At 40.2% G+C, this 15,675-nt stretch overlaps 2 protein-coding genes across 11 annotated transcripts in view; one reads left to right on the forward strand and one right to left on the reverse strand.

Moving 5' to 3' along the window:
• Gro (TLE family member transcriptional corepressor groucho) overlaps positions 1 to 2,964 on the forward strand; it is a 69,977-nt gene extending 67,013 nt beyond the window's left edge. For all 10 annotated transcript variants that reach the window (XM_071708860.1, XM_071708859.1, XM_071708861.1 and 7 more), the window contains one exon: positions 339 to 2,964. In XM_071708860.1, coding sequence (XP_071564961.1) covers positions 339 to 446 — 108 coding nt within the window. In that variant the 3' untranslated portion in view covers positions 447 to 2,964. The remainder of the gene's footprint in view (positions 1 to 338) is intronic.
• Positions 2,771 to 13,726, reverse strand: Ints3 (integrator complex subunit 3). The gene is made up of 10 exons (XM_071708858.1): positions 13,199 to 13,726; positions 12,252 to 12,850; positions 11,603 to 12,164; positions 11,303 to 11,498; positions 8,760 to 8,925; positions 7,897 to 8,445; positions 7,717 to 7,810; positions 7,225 to 7,592; positions 6,565 to 7,132; positions 2,771 to 6,457 (listed from the first exon to the last, which is right to left on the reverse strand). The coding sequence occupies exons 1-10, from the start codon at positions 13,271 to 13,273 to the stop codon at positions 6,383 to 6,385; spliced, it is 3,252 nt and encodes a 1,083-aa protein (XP_071564959.1). The 5' UTR covers positions 13,274 to 13,726; the 3' UTR covers positions 2,771 to 6,382.
• Positions 13,727 to 15,675: the final 1,949 nt, after the last annotated feature.

Raw genomic sequence — 15,675 nt, forward strand, 5'->3', positions numbered from 1 at the left:
ACATGTACTGATTGACGGGATAATTTATATTCTCCGCATGTCTGGATTCTCATCTTTATTTAACGTGAGCCGCATTCTAAAACTTAGCGTTCACGAAACATACATATGTACAGAATATAATATTCACTTTCTTTTGAGTCAAACTACTTTTTTTCTTCTCGTTTATTTATTTCTTTCTTTTTTTCTTCTGGATTCCGAATTTTTATAATTCGATTAAAAGTAAACAGATTCTTAAAAGAGAATTCCTCCCTTTTTTTCGAAACGGCTAAATAGTTTAATTGAATAGCGTTCTCGTATTGATAAGTTTTATGTTGCTAATATTTTGTTGAATTTTACAGTCCAAGGAGTCGTCGTCGGTGCTGAGCTGCGACATTTCCGCGGACGACAAGTACATTGTGACCGGATCCGGCGACAAGAAGGCCACTGTATACGAAGTGATTTACTAAGCCTATTCCTAATAAAAGAAAGAGACTTGCCTTTCCTCCTTTAACAATGTTAAAATAATGAACTTCGTTAATGTGTGTTCTACATCCTCTCGCGAGAGAGGAAGGCGCGAGGAGCTGCCGCGAAGTGGGGAAAACTCTCGGCGCGGCCTTAGAGCCCGTGTGACTGATAAATGTGTACATATACGCGAATCTGTATTGTAACGGAATTACAAATAGAGGAGTGAAAAATCGATATGTGTGCGCGCGTGTTCATGAATGAGCGGGATCAGCGATGTATATTAATCACGCACGTGCGCGTCCCGATTTCGCGAGTGCGCGTCCCGATTCTCCGCCGATTACGCGGTACGTACGCGGTATATACCTGCGCGCGGACTTCTTGTTTGTCGCGAGTATACAACGAGCGTACGCGTTGACGATGGAACGGCGTTCCATCCAACCGGAGCGATTCGCATACGCACTAAAGTAAACGAGAAGAGCCTTCGCAAACGGTGATGTTAGATATACAGGGTGATTCTTGATTGCACGCCGGTACCTCCAGGAAACAAGTTTAGAATTCAGAACAGGGAAATGATTTATCTTCTAAATTGTAATAAATTTTTCAAAATATAATTTTTAACGCTAAAAAGATATTTATGTAATACACGCTAAGTTTGTATGACGACTCGATGTTTATTACATATTACAATTTTGTGCATATTAAGGTAAATGCCTGGACACATAGCTATGTCTAGACATTTTCATTATTTTAGTCCTTAAATAAGTTATAACGCGAATTAAGATCAAAGAATCAAAGATAAAAATATTTTTCTTGTATTATATTTTTATTTTTGATTTGAATTCGTGTTATACTTATTTAAAACTTAAAATGATAAAGGTGTCCCCAGACATAGGTCTTAAGTGTCCCGGCGTTGGTACATTTACCTTACGGTTTTGAAAAATACCGTAGCACGTGAAGCGGAAGGCGGACACTTTTCGAGCACTTTCACTAATGCGTACATCTTTTTTCTTATTTTGGACCCTAAATCTCTAATGTATCAACGAACAATTAAGATTCACCTTATATATGATCTTGTAGTTACGTAAATGTAGGATTATAACGCGCCTAAAGTGGACGGCCGATAAAGTGGTAAGGCATCAACTTGGTAGATCCGGCCTACTCACCGAAAAATCGCATTACGCTTTTTAGTAAACGGATATGTGATCGTCGAGACATCATTTCGAATTTCTGTAACTGCTGTATCTTCAAACGAATTGTATATTTCCTTCCTATTACCCTGCTGAACGGTATAAAGATACGGAGAAGTCTAAGAGATGTTTAAGTAGCATTTAAAAAATGCAGGGCGTCTTCTGTGCGTTCTTACGACGTTTTTTTAAAGGCTTTGATTGGCACCGACTTTCATTATTGAAGTATACGTTATTGACCTAAAGCTATGAATAATCGCGCAGATCGTTAGATTCTTGACTCTGTTCCGGTAATCTTTACTTTCGACGAAGAAAAATTACGCTATATCGAGCAGTAATTTGCCGTGCAACGCCGAGCGAGACACGGATGGCACACATCGGACTTCGAGCCGTCTCCTGATCCTGTCGGTGTCAGTATCAATGTCACGATCGCCCGTCGCTGTTTGAAATAGCTCGTGGCATAAACTAGTTTATGAACGAATACCTTTTTTGCATCGTAAATATAGTGCGATACCTACGTGTAATAATCGAATTTCTACGTGATATAGCGCGTATGCGTGGCGACGAATGGCAAATAATGACGAATCCCTGTACAGAATCCTTGTACATATTCGACGATTGTGATTAACGATTATAACGAGACGCACGGTGTACGTCGCTGTACGGCGTACACCCGGACTCTTTAAATATACCTAATGTAAAGTACAATCCCCCGTGCACACAATCGAAACAAAACTATTTCTCTACTTTAATTAGGGTGACACTCGACACGCGGAGATCAATAGAAGCGGAGCAGCTTCGTCGCGACGTTTAATATTAGTTAAATATCGACTAATTATCCTTTAATAAATCGACGTTGCGCAGAACTGAAATCACGATGTCTTTATGTTAAAGAAAAAAAAAACTAATCTATGATAATTGAGGCGTTTAGTCCGATTGTAAAATATAATAAAAAGCCATTTCGTAAAATTTCTGCTTTCGATTGATCTTCGCCCAAAAATTAGCCGAATGAAATTCTCGACAGGCAGACGAGCGCGAATTGCAATGCACATTACCGAGATGAATAAATTCGTGAAACTACACGGCCCTCTTTTGTGTTCTTGACGTACATTAAGACCGAATGAAACTTTGAGAAGAAAGAAGATGGTTATATATATACTTTATTTGAGCTTGGTCGAGAATGAAAATGATTCTCGCGGTTCTCGTCTCGCTGGCGAATACAATGACGAATTGAAAGGTTTTGATTAATGCATCACATGTAGAGAAAAGATATGTCATGTAACTAACGATGACGTATCCGCAAATTTCTTGAGGAAATAAATAAGGATCTATTCCATTTTTCCCCGTCGCATTTTTAGCAATAATAATATGTGACAAATTTTAATACTATGATTTTCTTTATTGTCTCGCATCGAGTTGGATTTTCCCCAATTTTTCTCTCTCCCTTTCTCTCTCAGTGTGTGACAAAAGAAAATAAAATCGTTTTCGCAATGAATTTTACGCGCCTTCTTGGAACGTACCGTCGGAATTCGCATGACGAATCCGGTCACTCTGCACAATAGGATACAACGCAGGCGGCAATTATACCCGAGTTAGGGGTCATCGCGAATGAAATATTGTTCACTGGCAAACAGAGATCGCCACGTTTATCCGTTTGATAAAATAAGCGTTATAGCTCGCGAAATAGTAATTACAAGTAAAACGGGGCAAAGAGAGAAAGTATATATTAGCACTACCGCTATTGCAGCGAGATAATTTATTATTAATAACGATGCCTATGTATATATCTTAAAGGATGGAGGAGAATCGAGAGAAGGAGAAAGTGTAAGTACAAGATATCACAAGTTTGCTTCCGATAATTTTCGATGTATTTACATTTTACGTGTAATCCGTGTGTACAAGATCGTTAAAAACATTAAATGTTTATACTCGCGTTATGATAATCTATCCATGTATTTACATGTTCTTCCGTGTGTACAAGATCGTTAAAAACATTAAATGTTTACAGGCTTGCTTTCCTCTCTTTTTACCTTCTTTTTTTTTCTCGCAGACTGTACCGCATGCCCCATATTCCGCGCTCTCTCTCTCTCTCTCTCTCTTTCTCTCGTCGGATTATCTTTCTTTTTTTAAATATTCTTTGTCGTATCGCCGTTGCTTATATATACAAGTAGAAAAATTCTAGTAACGTCATTATCGTTACGCGCCAGGGATTATGTGCATCCATCCTTCATATAAATCGTTCATATGAATTTAGATTCGCTTCGAGTTTTTTTCTCTTTTTTTTATCCGATCAGCGACACGATCTCATACTTTCGAGATAAAATCAAGATCGAGAGTGTGGAGGCATAAAGGGTGCTGAAAACTATATATATATATATATATCTCGCGTATAGATGTTTTGCAAGTTCGCTGATCGCATCACATACAATATAATGTCTCATACATGCATACATACACATATTCTCATCACGATTTATATATATCTCACATATGTGTGTATAAATATATACACAATCAGAAGATGCATAATGCAATCAACTTTTGGATTAATTGATTTTACAGGAAATGTACATTATAAGTAAATGATACTCTCCACACTTCGTTTTCGAGACTTAGGTTACATGCTCTCTTTCTTTCTTTCTTTTTTCCTCTCGTGGAAGGTACTGTAGTTTCAGATTTTTTAACATTTCAGAGAAACACATGTGTCTCGTATGCAGTATGATAATGAAACGGCAAACGATTCAGTATGGAAAATTATTCGAATATTTTTAAGAGAATTGAATACTTGTACAATGATGAGACCGTCTTGCCGTGTCTGCAGTCGATCGTTATCATCGCGAATCAATTTCATCTTATATATCTATCTACAAATATAAGGATGTAAAAAGATATACAAAAGTACAATACAAGTCATATTATGTCACAATTTATAATCGTAACAAATTATTAAATCATTCTAGTAAAATTTGAAACAAAAAAGAAAGAATTTATTTAAAGCTAACATTGAATCGCTCTGATTATTTTAAAGTTAACAACCTTCCGTCATGCAGAACATTATAAAAAGTATCCCTGCGTCTCTTGAGAATAATTGTGCTCATTAAGCGCAATTGAGAAACTGAATACATTTGGTCGTAAAACTGTACGCTTCTCACCGGAATGCAACGTGTACGCGTATTACGTCTCGACGTTCCGGCAGAAGGTCCTTAATTCTAGAAAAGGAAAAGCTAATAACTCATTCGAATTGCGTTCGGAGTTACGGCAACGAATACGTCCAATCGCGGTAATTACTTTGACCAAAAGTTTCATAAAGAAAAGGAAAATGTAACCGTATATTTAGACAATAGATAAAAATCCGTTATAATAATATTTAAAAAGAAGTAAAGTGCAAAAGGGATATATTACGTTACTATACCCCTTGCAATGTTGCCAGATTCTGTTTTTTCGCTTTCATGTAAAATTCTTCACTTGTGAAGAAAACAATCATATTAAGGCTTCCATTTCTTCTTCACAGCCATATGAATTGTAATGTCAGAAGCAAGAAACTTGAATGTAAAACCTTTTCTTATAATGTATATGTGTGCATATATTTCTTATGTACATATGGAGGGGTAAAAACCATAGTGGTGTAAGTCAAACTTTTTAAAATATTTTCTCGTGTGCATAGATGCAATCTGTACAATATATAAATTGCATCTATGCACACGAGAAAATATTTTTAAAAATTTGAGTTACACCACTATGGTTTTTACCCCTCCATATATATGTTGAAATTAATTAAATTTTTTCATATATATATATATATACAATATCTTCATACATACATACATACATATATAATATATATACATACATATATATACACACATATCATATATGTAATCATATATATACATGGACATGTGTATATATATAATGTATATACATATATAATGTATATACTATGTATAGAGAATATACATAATGGAAAATACCGAAAACCTCTTTCATCATTTTCTTCAGTTAATGAATGCACATATATAATTCAGTTTGCACATATCTATACATGCAATAATTGGTAAAAATTTACATCATTTTTAATTTACAAATTAAAAAAGGGAATGCAGTATAATTTATGCTATCAAATATACATGTGAGAAAATCAATTTATTTTGATATATATTGCCAAAAAATTCATAATTTCTCACTTGACATCAATTTAAATATGACTATGGTGAAGAAACAGTTTTTAGCAATTCCAAAATGTAGTCCTGTTTTTCGATAACTATTTGACAGACATGAGCGGTAGCCCAGTATACATTTCAAGAGGAAACATACGTAGAATAATTGACATACCGCGTGGTCACTTATATCCGTCATACGAGTTTATCGGAAAAAGCATCATCTAGTATTCACCAGTATAAAAAACGCGTTTAAAACAAGAGATCGTATTTTCAAGAATACGATTAAGTAGTTCCCCACACGTCGATTTTCAATTTTCAACAAAATATTTTAACAATAACAATCAGAGTCTGGCAATTTTGCTGTTGCTCTGAGCAACATGTATATGAAACATATTAAATGTTTTACTTTCCTATATATATATATATCCGCGTTCATTCTTAGCGTACATTATATTTACAAAGTTGCGCTAAATAGATCTATTTATATATATATATATATATATATATATCATATTATCTTACTATTCTTAAGGCTAGTTTAGCTTGCTGCACACACGTGACGTGGTCCATGTGACATATGAAGACACTGGGTGGTCAGTCGCTGTCCGAGCCCACTGGATTGATCTTTTTCCTTTTCTTCGCTTGCTTTGGATTCACGATTTCTTCTTCCTGCAAGTGACAAGAAATATCGTTCATCATCAATTTTTCGATAACATATAATGTATGACACATAAAATCATATATAACATACATAAATATAAATTTTAAAAATTTACCTCGCTAGTAGAAGTACTATCAATATGATATCGCGGAAGTGGTCTCTTTACATTGGATCTTTCTCTCGTGTTAGCACCAGTTTTCCTGTGGCCGCCCTTCCCACTGCCCCCACCTGCTCCGGAAGAGGCAGTAGTGTGTTTTCTCGCGGAACTACTCGGTGGCGGTGGTTCGTTCTCCTCGTTGACTTCCGCAAGCGCAAAGAGATCGCCGTAGCTTTTCCTCAGCGAGTCGCTACTCGCCGCTTGAGCTTGCTGTAATGCTCTTTGCATCCCTTCCGAGTGATACAACTGTAGTTCCTCGGAGGACACACAGTGTTGGCGTAATTGGTCCAAATGGCCTAGAACCTGTTCGCCGGTAGGTGGACCGGATTGTTGATTTTGCTTGGCTCCAGAACGTTTCCGTTTGTTCGGACTGGTCGCAGGATAACGAGTGCTAAGTAAATTCGCGAGCAGCTCGCCGAGTTTCTCTTCGTAATGGCAACACCAGTAACGTAGCGTGGCCACAACAAACATATCGCCGTCGACGCTTTGCCGGGCGAGTAGTTGTCGTAGAAGATCCAACGTTGGCCTATAACGCATTAATAGAATACAAAATGTACAAATTGTACATCGAATTGTTTTACAATAGGCTTCCCGACGATTAGCAATTATTTTACTCACTTTTCTTGCTTAAGCATAAGTAAGATTGAAGTAAGCGCCTCCGCGTGATTACGAAACTGTAATTTCGGCAAAACCGGCAGTACGTAATCGATGGGAAAATCGTGTGCGAATATGAGCTGCCAGAAACAGTACTGCTCGAATGTCTCCCAATTTAAGCTGGCTGTCAATAGCGTGGTGAATGATTCCTTTTTCAACATCTTTAGATGGCCTTGCATTATCTGACAAACTAGATCCTGCAACTGGCACGAGTCAACGGTAGACACGACCAGATGCAAGAGTTGAACATTTCCGAGGGCAACGTTTTGAAATCCTGTGTACACGTCAGGCACGAGGTAACATAACATGAATATATTATCCTCGTGACAAAGCTGCAACAAAAGCCAACAACGTGTTAGAACGTACCGCTTTGAGTATACATATGATACTTAATAGATATTTAATCAATTTTATTTATTTATATCTTTAATTTATTTATATATATGAAACTCGTACCTTTAAATCTGATACCAGACATGCGTCCAATTTTTTTTCTCGCTGCCCGCAGAAGTCCTTGTATACCGATGCTTTGACATCGTTCAGAACATTGCTGAAATAGAACAGTTCAAAGATTAAAGTACTTTTTCTTCTTTTTCTACTCTTTGTCTACTCAATATTTCATATTTTTCGTCTAACCTCGGTTTGCCTTCTCTTTTTTCCTCCTCTCTGCCCCAGACTTTCAGGAAGTAAAGAAGGAGATAACCTATCCTGGGTTGAACCGACTGCATTTCCGCTAGTACCCTGGCCAAAAGCTTCCGTCTGTTATCTTCTTCCTTGCACAGTTGAAATTGGTTTCGAAACATAACAAACAATGGCGTGCTTATACTATCGGCCAGCGCTTCCTCGTTCAGATTATCTGACGGAAAGATCTGCGCCGTGATCTGCGGCGATAAGATAGTTGATATGCAGGACGCTAACGGGGGTATCGTCTCCACATCTATCTCGTCCTCCACGACCATTTGTACTATCCTTTCCATCGCTTGGCACCTCGACTCATTATCGGTCTCCGTGTGTAATGTTTCTATGCTAGTTCTTAGCTCCTCCGGCTCCATTATAAGACGCAAATGCGACGTGATATCCTCCTTCTTCACGACGCAGTTCGCATTCTTTTGATCGTTTTTTAGTTTCACCGTGGACAACGGTACGTCCTCCTCGTCCTCTTCATCGTCTACCTTCGTCACTATTCTAAAATGTAGATAAATTCGTAGTTAATTAAGCCTACGCCTGAAATATTAAGTTTAACTTTTTTTGGTACGGAAAGTGGTCATAATTATTTGCCAGGTTCGTCATAATCGAAAAAAATGATTATAGTCACATGCCGCGATTACAGTCGAGTCTTAAATACTAACGTCTTTTGCTACTGTGACTTCTTAGCGGACATTTATTATTGATGAATCATAAGAAAAAGCAAACCGCTTCAGCTTATAATCCTTCTATATCGAAAAGATTAATATATGCAATAGATATTGCATTATAGTACATGTAATAGGATAGCTAACCTGAGAGGAGACTCCTCTTCTTCGTCACTGAACGCTGGTTCTGGATCCTGTGCCACGTGGTTATTCTCCACGGTAGAATTCATGGTATTCTCTATTACAGTTCCTGGATTGTGCTCCTTGTTGAGCTCTTCCATTTTACCTGAATATTTCAGAACCTTATTACCTGCTTTAAGAACACGATGTAAAAAGTTAGTAAGCGATAAATGTGCTGAAAGCTGAAAGTGAATCGTCAGATTTGTCTCAGAAAAATTTTGGGTAAGGCGCATGGCGCCATATCATGCACTGGTCAACGCCAGTGTTTGCCAGTATTTAAATAAAGTATCTAGATAAAATTAGATGATCATCCAGATAAAGAAGTGGAATCATTTTCATTTTATTTTCATCTCAGATGAGTTTGAAATCTAAGGCAAACACTGGTTAACAACGCTACATCACTACGTGTGAAAATAATTTTTGGATATTTAGTGTATTTTCAAGTGCAATTTCTCAATACAATTTTTTTAGTACCCTTCCCACTTTCCAGAATTATTTATAAAGCCTTGTGTCCACGAAGAATTAATCAATCGCATTGGTCAATTGCCGAATTCTTTAAATGTGATTGGTCAATTTTTTCTCCGTCCGAGATCTCGGAGCGATTTCTAGTATCGTAGACACAAGGCTTAAATTGGATTTATTTATAATAAATTAGATTCTTTTGGGAAAGTTCTTGAGAACAAAAAAAACATTACTAGAACTCGTGGACCAACTCCGATGAAGATCATTTTAGTGTTGTTAGTGTCATCCATCCAGCCAATGAAATGGCCATAGAGTATTCTAAGGTGACCATGCACAACAAGATGAGATAACTTAGATTATAAATATCGTTCATAAATTTCGAACAAAAACTACGTTACATTCCATATTTTCGTACTAATTGTTAAGTTTACATTAATTTAATTTCTAACTCTCAGTCTTAGCGTCTGATAGATAAGAATCTTCATCAATCTGATAAAGAAACTTGATTCGTACGTCCAAAAACTTCGTTTATTAGACCTGTTCGTTTTTGCTGCACTACTGGGGGCCTATTACGTATCTTTTCACGAGGTAAAAATGCGAAAAGTGAACAGATTTATTAGATTTCGACCAATAAAATCATAGACACTCTAGTGAATTCTCTCACTTTTCGCATTTTTACCTCGTGAAAAGATACGTTAGAGACCCCCTGAACTAGTGCAATAAGTTAGAATGGAAGAAAATATATTTGTTTTGTTTTATTCTAACTTATTGCACTAGTTCAGAAGTGCAGCGAAAACGGACAGGTCTATTATAAGAAAAGTTCCATAATAAGTATCCCGTTTCCAACAAGTTTTCATCCAGAAATGCTACAGTATATATGGCGGAAAATGTAAAATTTTTTTTCAATCGAGCCAATTTTGGCCTGCGTTATGCTACAGTATTATCAAAATTAGACTATTAAATTGTTATATATACTATTAAATTTAATATACTATTAAAAATGTTACTATACTAAAACAAAACAGGCGCGCGCTACGTGCGCGCTATTAAGCTAATTATTATTACTTATTCATTTTCCTTACTCATGCTCCTTTCTGTGACAATTACTAACTTTTTGTTAATTTGTGTTTATATATTTATATTTTCACTCATAGTTGAACATTTCCATCTGTATCATTTCTTTCGAAGTTGTTCCAACCTCTAAACCTCTAAACATGCTTAGATAAAAAAAATGTGTTATTTTTTACTACTTTGACTTTACACTACTCTACAACATATCCAAAGTCCATTAAAATGAGTGGGATAATTTCAAACGTTACCTTGTAAGTAAAAAATAAAATCGATATAAACTTAGTATGTGATATAAAATTATAGATTTGTTACATGTTACATGTTCATGTTTCATGTAACTTGGAAAATTTTTTACACTTAAAACGAGATAAATATATATTCAGGCGTTGAATAGAAAGAAAGCAAAAAATCTAAGCGTAAAAAATGCAACCAATACAAACAGATCTAAAGATACAATTTTTTGAGATTTCTTTGTCTAAAATTTATGTTCGAGTTTTGTCCACGATACGAGTTTTAGTAATTTCTTTGAGTATTTAGATCTACCTCTAGCATCGTGGACAATCTCTTTAGACATATCACACATCCAACTTGCATTAATTTTGATCGAGGAAGATGTTAGAAAAAAATTACGTTTACTCAAAAATTTTATCTATCTGAAATACTTTTTTATGATAACGTAATAAAGTGTTACTGCATGAGTGATTGTAAAAGCATGAATGTTGCGTTGCATACCAAGGTTTGTAAAGGCCAGTATTTATAGTCCGATCTTATATTCAAGATCATCTTAAGCACGATCTTAAGTACGATTTCTGTACGGTTATTTTATTATTTGACTAGAGTCTTAAGACCGTAATGACTAGATTTAAAATGATCATGAATATAAGATCGATTTATTGTCCCTTCTATCATACGTCCTTTCTAGTTGCAATATAAGATCGGACTACAAATAACTGTCTATACATTAATAATAATTTTACCAGGATCTGTGTTTGGAGGCAGACAAAATTCTTTAAAAGTTTCCCGTATCTTGCTTCTCAATTCTCGATCTAGCTTCGGGCTATCAAATAACGGGTACAGGCTAGGCAAAACGCGTTTTTCCAAAATTTGTCGCAACGATGAAAATATGCCATTTCTCACTTTGTCCGTTAGCGCGGGATAAAAGTTTGGTATTATCTGTGAACAAGGTATAGAAATTTGTAGAAATTTGTAGAATCTTTGTAGAAAGAATTTCATAACGAAAAAGTTTATGGTGCCATTAGGATACGAGTGCAACTTACTCTGCATAAAAAGTCTAGAAGTGTGGCAGTGACAGGTGGATGAGACCTCATCGAATTGTGCATAACAAGAATCGCTGGCTCAATGTTCATAATGTTATCTTTGTCAGGTTCGAAGAACAGCCAATCGTAGAACAGAGCCAGCTTTGCGTTGCTGGCAGCCACGGTGGAAGTGCACGTTGTGAATAACCAGCCTATTACTGCCCATCGTGGAATAATGTCGGAGCACAGCAGTTCGTTCGTAGGGTGTATGACTCCAACGATGAAGCGAATAAGATCGCACCTTAACGACTGAGATTCGGGTGTTGCCAAGTATTGCCTCTGAAACCAATCCTGATATCGCTTGTGATTGCCGAAACGGACGTTGCTCGTCAGGAACACGAGTTTTCTCTCCATTTCCGGCGTCAAACGCGACTGTAGAAACCTTCTGGAGGTTCTAGTTTGTAACAGCTGAAGGACACCATTAAAATTTGGGCAGAGGTTTTTTGGATTGAGTAGTATATCCTTCCAGAGTGCTTCAAATTCCGATATTCTCGCAACGTTCTGCAGTAAACGAACCAAATCTCTGAAAAATACAATCGATCGCATTAGTTTTTCCGACGTCTAAAGCTTTATCGTCTAAAGCTAGTTCTAATCGCGCGAATATGTATACCTTCCAATGGCCAGGCAGTCTGCCATTCGTTCCCTAATCAGAGCTACGGTGAAGGTCACTTCCTTTTGCCGTAAACCAGCCAAATGAGGTGCATTGTGGTCTTCTATTAATCGTAAATACGTGTACACAATTGATGCTACTAAAAAAGGAAATTTGTCCAACCACGGTCGATTTTCTTGAAAAATGTCTAAGAGGGCGTCGACTAGGAATAAGTTCCTCGGGGAAATATCCCCGCCCGCCGCATGCCTCAACAAACTCAAACAAAGATTATCCACATTAGTCACACTAGTCCGTATCATTTCCCTTAGCAACCACAGTAACTGGCTCCTGGTGACGTCATTTAATCTCAAATATTTATCTAGTACTAATTGATTAAGATGAAGCAGCACAATGGCTAAGCCATCTCGTGTGATCAGTGTCAAGTCTCTATAACTTTTTGCGGCATTCTGCGGATCTGTCAAGATCACCACTAGTAAACCTAGGGAGACCTCCTCGTGCGTCTTGTCCTTGCACACCGCATTGTTTAACGTGTCGTGGACCTCCTTCTCCGACAGTCCCGTCGTCAGATTTTGCAACGTCGAGTGGCATCTCTCCAATTTCTGAAAACAAATCACATTGTACGATCCTAAAGAGAAAAAAAAAATACTCCAAGGGAGTCACACAAATTTCCATTTGGCTTTGAGAAAACAAGTGTATCTTTGCGAGCACCAGGTGGACATTTCACGCGAAACAATTAAGGAGAAAATATGTATCGCGATCGAGGGAGAAAAAAGGGCAAGGACGATCGCGAGACCCGGTGAGTCTTTGCGCGGTTCGAATTCCGCGCGGAAACGCGCGTAGACGCATGTGGCGCCGCGCGCTCGCCAACGTGCGCGACTGTCGCAACAATGGCGGAGGGCCTCGCACCTCGATACGTACCCAGTGACTATTTCAAATATTTATGTTACCTCTTCCAGCTCGTCCTTGTTCTCGATGCAGCTCGTGTTGAATAGCCGGGACGCCGGGGTCTTCGGCTGCTCCATCGCTCGCTGCCTGCGCCGCGGCCGGCCCGTGAACGTAACTCGCGGCCCCGTCGAGCCCTCAGCCCTCAGCCCTGTGCCCCTGGCCGCTTGTGCTCGCCTCCGTGCATCGTGATCGTCTCGCTGGCCTACTCGTTCGTTCTCTATCTCGCACTCCGTGCTCTTTCTTTCTCTCTCTCTCTCTCTACCTATCCCTTTCTCTCTCCCGTTCGCTAGCCCGTCGCGCTCGCTCTCTCGCTCTCCCTCTCTCTCTCTCTCTCTCTCTCGCTTTCTCCCACTACGTCTCCCTCTCTTTCTCTCTCTCTCTCGCTCTTTCTCGCTCGCTCGCTCGCTCCGCCGCCCACTCCTCGCCGATCGTCTGTGCCGTCGTGCGCGGACCAGCCACCGTGTTTATTCCTCGTCTCGGCAGACCTCCCCGACTCCGTCTACAGCTCCGATGCGATTGCGCATTGATAGATGCGCCCAGTCGCCGAGAGGCTCCCGCTTGTGTCACGATGCCCCCGTCAGCGCGCCCGGCGATCGTTGTTCACCAATCAGCGCCCACCAGCCCGTACACACGGCGCACTCGGGTGGGGTAAGGTGGAAAAGTAGTGCGAACCCGCGGCAGAGACGGCTGCACGTGGGGCAACGTGGGGCGCAATGGGGTGACAAGGATATGCGTGTCCTGCCCGCGCGAAAAATTCACGGAGAAGCTCCGAAATCTCAGGATCGATTTTTGACGCGCGATTTGACATCAGAACGTTCCCGGATCGGAAACGAAATTCGATATAAATGACGAAGGAATCTTGTGAGCCTCTCGTTAACTCTCTTTCCTTGTTTTAAGCCACTTCAATCACGAGGGATTCATCGACACGTGTCGTTTCGCATCGTAGGCTCCTTTGCAATTTAAAATGAGTCGCTTGTGGACTCGACGCGAGCCGTTTTGTTTGACAAAACGAGTGAACCGGCGGAAGGAACGGAGACCACGAAGCGCGAGGGGGTTGATATTTCCCTTAACGCTCGCACCTGCGAGAGGTCCTCGGGAGAAAAGCCGCTCGATCCGTACCGCGCGACTTTTTCGCCCTAGGCATTTTTTCAGCGGTTAATCACCCGGCGGACAGCGGAGCGAGTAACGGAAAGCGCGTCTTCATGGTGGATTACGTTTTGCCGCTTTTGCGCACGTTGGCGCGGGGCTTTGTGCAATTACCGCGGGGCGCACGACGGAGTCGTGAACTTCGTCTTCCGTTCGCCACGCGTTATTAATAAGCACGTCGGAAGGTTGTAAATGAGGCGCGCCGGGAAAACTTTCGCGGTCCCGACAATCACGGCTGTGTGAAGAGACGGGAAAATTGTTGCGACGCAGTTGAAAACTCGTGGATCATCGTCGCGAGAAGTTTGCAAAATCGTGGGTTTGTCGGGCGCGCGCGCGGAGTTAAGTACCTTCTTTTATTCGGAAAGTTGCGACGAAAAATGTGAGATTCGCGAGATCGATTATTCATGGAACGTGACCGAGTTAAATTATTCTATTATAGTCGAGAATGACTCTCAGTGTAACGAAAATGATAAAAAAAATCGCGAAATTTGCTCGTCTCGACTTTAACTTCTCAACCCCTTGAAGTTTGCGGGTATTCAGACTTTTTAAAGCGTCCTTTTTATATCAGAAGTTTCTTATTTAAATTTAAAAAGATACTACAGGATAATGACAATAATAACTTTGTTGAGGATCAATGTATAAAAAAAAATGCATATTACACTTTTTTCAATATTATATATTTATTCGGCTGAAAATTAAAAAAAAATTTAAACAGGAATGTCAGATTCGGTGGTGCCGAAACACCCCGTCGATTCTAGAATCTAGAGCCGGGCGTGCGGCGCGGCGCTGCCGCGCATGCGCGCGCGCATGCGCAGTCGCGGCGGGTGAGCCGCGGAGGCAGCAGCCGCCGCTGATCGCGCTCGGGCGTCCCGGCCGCGCTTCTCTTGTCCCGACGTCCTCGTGGAACGCCCTTCGTCGCCGCGGCTCTCTCCGGTGAGGAACTTCCCGGTTTCTTCGGGCCGTCCGGACCCCGCTCGACGGCCCGCGATCCCGTCTCCAGGTCCCGTCTCCAGCTCCGCGACGGGAGCGGAACTCCGAAACTCCGCTCGCGACGGCGACGTGCGACGCGACACGCCTTCGTGCTCGCCGACACCCTAACCCCCTCGGAACCTTCCGCTGGGTTCTTCCGTGTCTCGAAACGTGCCTCGAGATCTTGTCGCCATTTTTTTCGCGGGGCGAGTGTCACGAGACGCCCGACGCCCGACGCCCGACGCCCGACGCCCGACGCCCGACGCCGTTTTCTACAAATGACAAATGCGAGTTACGTCGCGGCCACATCGTTCGGTCGTCGTGTCGTGGCGTTCGAATTTCTTCCCACGGAATCGCGGATCAA

This window comes from Temnothorax nylanderi, unplaced genomic scaffold (assembly GCF_030848795.1).
Source record: "Temnothorax nylanderi isolate EJ_2023f unplaced genomic scaffold, tnyl_v1.0 TNYL_tig0072_pilon, whole genome shotgun sequence".
In the NCBI taxonomy this organism is placed as follows: domain Eukaryota; kingdom Metazoa; phylum Arthropoda; class Insecta; order Hymenoptera; family Formicidae; genus Temnothorax; species Temnothorax nylanderi.